This window comes from Nannobrachium achirus (assembly GCF_963921795.1).
Source record: "Nannobrachium achirus genome assembly, chromosome: 11".
NCBI classification, from domain to species: Eukaryota; Metazoa; Chordata; class Actinopteri; order Myctophiformes; family Myctophidae; genus Nannobrachium; species Nannobrachium achirus.
In genome coordinates this window covers 13502165-13508164 of record NC_137820.1, presented here as the reverse complement: position 1 = coordinate 13508164, position 6000 = coordinate 13502165, and the positions used below count along the sequence as shown (strand labels likewise).

Genomic DNA, 6000 nt, shown 5'->3' with positions numbered 1-6000 from the left:
TACTTTAGTGTGACAGCTTTGTATGATGAAGCAGGGCTTTGCGAGATACAAGGTTTTCTGCCCGACAGTGATGATTTACTTTGTTGGCTGCCCAGCCCCCAAAATGGAACGAAAGCCGACATTTTATTTTACATTTTTTCCTAATGGCCAGCCTGGACCGGCCGGGAATGAACCGGCCGTTCGGGAGTTGTCCCGCTTTTCCCAATGGCCAGCACGTCCCTGACTGGGGGCACGTTGGCGCAGTCGGTACCGCTGTCGCCTCACAGCTAGAAGGTCCTGCATGGGTTTGATTCCCAATCAATGCAGATAGACTGCAGATGTCTGAATAAATACATCTCATCGGATGTGCAAATAACAGTGTGGACACTGGACAGTCCTAAAGATCGTATTTGAGAAACAAATTGGATTCCCCTGCAGTCTGACCAAATCCCATGAGACATAAATTCAAACATAGTCTGTTGAGTTAGCAATTAAATCTTTATTAGATCTGCAGAGTCTAACCAAAAAAATAGGTTAATATAACAAAAAAATCATCCTTTTCTCATTCTTCAAGCATACAAAACCATATAATACCACGCTTAAATACTGTTCAATACTTAAAGCCTCTCTTGAACATTCACACATTAAGCTCAAATTCATTTGCTACACAAACTGGAAGGGCAAAGGAAGGGGGGAAAAGTAATTGGACCAATCAGAACACTCAACCAAAGTGACTCAGAAGACATCAGTGCCACACCCATCACCTCGCTCTCAATGTACATAGGATAAAATGTATATGGACCTTCTCTTTTTTTTTTTACAAGTTAATACAAAAGTTTGGCACAGTTTAAAATCAAACTGGGAAGGGCAGGAGGAACAAGTCTTTGTGGGACTTTAGTGCACAATGAGTATGGAGAGAACCATCGAAGAGTGAGGAACAGCAGGGACAAGGAAGGTTGGTTTTGAATCTATGTGGGGATGGGGTTGGCTGGGGTGCTTCAGGGGGGGGCGTAGTGCACCAGGTGCACTCCGCTCAGGGCACAACCACTTTGTAGGGGCTCCCTGGCACGTTGTCATCGCCCCATTTGACGATGACCGTGTAGTTGCCAATGTCCTTGACAGTGTAGGTGACGTTGTATAGCTTGTTGCCCATGTGCTTGACGTACACCTCCTCGCAGGGGGCCCGGGGCCCATGCACACCCACCATCAGCATGTTGGTACCTGGGACACAAAGGACATGGTGTTTGTGAGAGTGTGTGAGGTGTGTTTCTTTATGTACATAGTAGGGATGGGACGATACGCGATATTATCGTTTATCGTGATAAAAAAACACTCACAATAATCGTATCGTGGAGATTTAATTTATCGTGATATCGTCCTCCGTCATGCACTGGGATCAATTCAACTTTTATTTGCAGAGCTGCATTTTCGGTTCGGTGCCACTTAAACCGTCTATATTTGGTAAAGGTACTTTTAATATACTTACTTGATACAGTATTTTTTGTCTTTGCCAAAAGATATTCAATCTGTGCTGTCATGATACTGATGATACTGACCATGAAAGTGTTGCGACGCGTTGTGAGCGTTGTGAGCTTGTAGATCTGCTATTTTTTGGCAAATGTTCCACCCCAGGATATTGGATTTTTATTATCGCGATAATATCGTAAATCACGATTTCTTTTGTCACAACAATCGTGATATGACATTTTCATATTGTCCCATCCCTAGTACAAGTATGTGATGGGTAAGAGGCTGTGTGTGCGTGGATTGTGTGTGTGTGTGTGTGTGTGTGTGTGTGTGTGTGTGTGTGTGTGTGTGTGTGTGTGTGTGTGTGTGTGTGTGTGTGCGTGCGTGCGTGCGTGCGTGCGTGCGTGCGTGCGTGCGTGCGAGCGTGCGTGCGTGCGTGCGTGCATTTTAACTGTCCACTGCCAACTCCCAACTCACCTGCTTTGCTGCAGTCCACGGTGAAGTTATTTTTCTGGCCCACCACAGTCTTGGTCAGCCCCTGGCCCCGACACACCACCTTGCTGGCGTCAGACGACATCTTTACTGCAGTGGAGGAGGACAAGGAGGAGGAGGAGGAGCTGAAGGCTCCGCCCACCTTGGAGGTCTTGGTGACCGTTTCCACGAGAACAGAGGAGGTCTCGTGGAGGCTGTGACCACCTGATAGACGAACACCTGCAAGAGGAGAAGAGAGAGGTCAAGTCAAGTCACATTTATTTATATAGCACATTTCATACGACAGGCGCAAGCCCAATGTGCTTCCAAGAAAAAAATTCAAATAAATAAAAAGTCCAAAAATAAAAACAGATAAAAACATACATATTGACACAAAGTGAACATACATACATAGGGGGAGGGGTGCCTGTGGGGGGGGGGGGGGGGGGGTGGGGGTGTGTGTGTGTGTGTGTATTGCAGTTGATGCTCAGGGCAGGCTAGACTCAACAGCACCTCTCTGGTCACCCAGGGTACTCAGGCTACACCAGAGGCTACATACAGACAGACAGACACACACACAGACACACACACAGACACACACGGCCACGCTATGGAGACGGTGTGACCACCGCTCAAAAACACATCACATCTATCCGTTGAATATTCTACACCACCTCCAAAGTTAAGTACACCCAGTTCTCAAATCCCTTTGCAACCTTAAAATATGTTTGTAACAGTATAACAGTTAAATTATTAAAAAAGGTCCCTTTAAAAAGTGTATGTGCATGTGTGTGTGTGTGTGTGTGGGGGGGGGGGGGGGGCAAACAAAACAAAACCATTCCATTGATGTCGTACCACTGTCACAGAAAGCACTATTTACCACCGTCTCCAGAGAAAGACAAAAGCATTATGTAACATGTGTAGAGAGCAATGTGAGAGAGAGGATAATGTAAAGGTCTGCCTGACATTTTGATATGGGGAACGTTTGTTTTGTAGCCACACATGCTTGCCATGAGATGAATCACATCCAAACAAATCATAGCGCACCTGTGACCCGAGCTTTGAAGGGGCTGCCCACTATGTGCTGTGGCCCGCCATATTTGATGGCGATGAGATAGCTGCCGGGCGCCATGGGGGTGTAGGTGACCTTGTAGCCCTCGGGGCACTCCTGGCAGTCCATCTTGACCTTGGACGGCCCATCGATGTTGACCGACAGAGCTCCCGACCCTGCGTTACAGGTCTTGACGATAAACTCGGAGGGCACACCTGAGAGATTGAGATGAGAGAGAGAGATGAGAGCGAGAGGTTCATACAATATTTGGGCAAATGATGTAGGAAGAAATTGCTAAATGTAGCAGCAGCAGATGGTATATAATTGTACAATTGGGGATGTGTACTATCTCACAGGAACAGCCTGTGTGTGCCTGCGTGCGTGTGTGCGTGTGTGTGTGTGTGTGTGCGTGTGTAGGGCTGTCTGTCACGATTATGACATTTTACATGACGATTAATTTTCACTCAAATAATTGCGATTAACGATTTAATTGTGTTTTTGTCATTGACAATTGCATTTCTGTTTGGCTTTTAGGCTTTGAAGTTGCACATGGCAGATATGACACATAACCTAAATACAAATAAATTATTGACATATTTGACAACTTTATAATAGTTAAAAAAAAGAACATTGATAGTGGAAATAGCCGATCTACAAGCTCACAACGCGTCGCATCGTGAGCTTGTAGATCTGCTATTTCCACTATTTTTGACTTTTTTTTTTTTAAATATATGAACATTTTTCAACATGGAAACGATTATGACGATTATGAAAAATAATCACGATTATGAAAAACAATCACGATTAGACGATTATGTAATAATTGTGACAGCCCTGTGTGTGTGTGTGTGTGTGTGTGTGTGTGTGTACGTGTGTGTGTGTGCGTGTATATGTGTCTGTGAATTCATGCGTGCAAGTGAGTGTGTGTCCTTAATCTACCTGTGGTTCCTCCCTGCAGGCCGGGGCCGTGTGCAGTCACCATGCCTGGGTCTCCAACCTGCCCTGGTTCTCCAACCCGCACGTTGAAGGGGCTGCCGGGGATGTGGCAGCCATTGAACTTCACGTCTATGGAGTGAACGCCGTTCTCCCGTGGAATGAAGCGGATTGCATTCTTGTCTAGAGGGGATGAAAGTTGTACAGATCATCGATGCCTGTTCACAGAAAAGCAGTAAAAATTCTCAATGTTTTTTGAGCGGTGGTAAACCGCTCCCTAGAGTGGCTGTGCGTGTGTCTGTAGCCTTTTTCCTCAGCGTTTAAAAGGTGTGTGTGTGTAGCATAGCCTGTACATCCTAGACTCAAATCCTAGTCTGAAGACGTTATGCAAGCTCCATAGAGTGGCTGTGCGTGTGTCTGTAGCCTTTTTCCTCAGCGTTTTGCCATAGCAAAACATGTGTGTGTAGCATAGCCTGTACATCCTAGACTCAAATCCTAGTCTGAAGACGTTACGCAAGCACGAACACCGCTCACTTCACATTGGGTGCGATTTTTTTTTCTCTCTCAAAACTTGGGGGTTTGGGGTCTATCTGTCTGTCTGTCTGTCTATGTCTATCTCTTGTTGACATGTAACACTTTGATCATGAGCCACATTCCTGAGGTCTACATGTTTTATTTTGATAATCTGGTGACAGGCTAGGTGTTGGCTGTGTGTGTGCGTGCGTACCACTGTCGAGCTCGGTGACATAGCATTCCTCTGCGGCGCCAGAGGGCGTGTGGACCTTGGCATCGACGACACCTCGCGCCCCGTTCCTCTGCACCATGAAGGACGCTTCCTGGTTCACTTTCATTTCCTTCTCCTGAAGCAGACAAAAGGATTCATCATTTGTGAGTGTGTGAGTCAGAGTTACTTCTATTGCCTGAGGATGCGTGTACAGCTACAGTACATACTGCAGGGACGTGCTGGGCCCCTGATTCAGCCCAGGAAAAAGAGTTGGAGAGGCCCTCATTGTGCGCTATAGAGAGAGATCTCTCTCCATAGCGCTGCTGCTACTCAAAGATTTGCCGTTTCAGATCATGATAAGTGACAAGCCAGTGGGCCAATTACAAGAGTTATATTTTGTCGTTGTCGGGTGGAAACCTTGTATGTCCAAAACCGTTTGTTTTGTATTTATCATTTAAAAAATGATTTAAACTAGTGAAAACAGCCGATCTACAAGCACACAACACCTCGCGTTGTGAGGCGTTGTGTGCTTGTAGATCTGCTGTTTTCACTACTTTTGTGCAACGGCCTTGTATGATGAAGCAGGGCTTTGCTTTGCAAAAAAAATGTACAAATTTGAAACTTGGAGATACGAGGTTTCTGCCCGATAAGTGACGATTTACTTTGTTGGCCGCCCAGCCCCCAAAATGGAACGAAGGCCGACATTTTATTTGTATTTTTTTCCTAATGGCCGGCCTGGACTGGCCGGGAATGAACCGGCCGTTCGGGAGTTGTCCCGCTTTTCCCAATGGCCAGCACGTCCCTGACATACTGTATAAGGAATGTGTCTTTGTGGCTGCTCATGTCAATGCACAATCATTACAGATTTTATATGAAAGAAGTGAAGGGGGGGAAAAAGGGGATTAACATTATGTGATGATGACAGATATGTGGGGTGGAGTGAGAGGGAAACGGGCCAAGTTTACACCAAGGGCTGCCAGGGTGTGTATTGATTATAAAATGAAATGTTTAGGAGGGGTAAATGAGGAGTCCAGCTGGACAAAGGGACACTGTGACATTTTAAACATAGTGAGTGCTGTGCTGTGCTGTGCTGTGCTGTGCTGTGCTGTGCTGTGCTGTGCTATGCAGTCCATTCCCTGTAGTATCTAAGTCATTGAGACTCACAGCAGTGAAAGCTGAGAGCGAGACTGTAGGACTCGATCATATATGACACGCTAGATCATGTAAGGCTCTAGAGCAGGGGTCTTCAACGTTTTCAGGCCAAGGACCCCTTAGTTGACAGAGAGATGAAGCAGGGACCCCCACAACCTTATCATACATTCCATATAGTTTCATTGTTTGACAGCACGATCGTCGGTGTATTTTGGATTCATGT

The 6000-nt window shown here is 46.0% G+C and overlaps 1 protein-coding gene across 1 annotated transcript in view; it reads right to left on the bottom strand.

Annotated features, from left to right (window-relative positions):
- Positions 1-1012: 1012 nt before the first annotated feature.
- The window catches only part of LOC308293496 (filamin-C-like), a gene marked incomplete at both ends in the record, with an annotated part of 49446 nt that continues 44458 nt past the window's right edge, over positions 1013-6000 (bottom strand). Inside the window, 5 exons of the mRNA XM_080736056.1 lie at positions 1013-1200; positions 1924-2157; positions 2965-3183; positions 3908-4084; positions 4629-4761. Of these exons, the coding sequence (XP_080592182.1) occupies positions 1013-1200; positions 1924-2157; positions 2965-3183; positions 3908-4084; positions 4629-4761 (951 nt within the window). The remainder of the gene's footprint in view (positions 1201-1923; positions 2158-2964; positions 3184-3907; positions 4085-4628; positions 4762-6000) is intronic.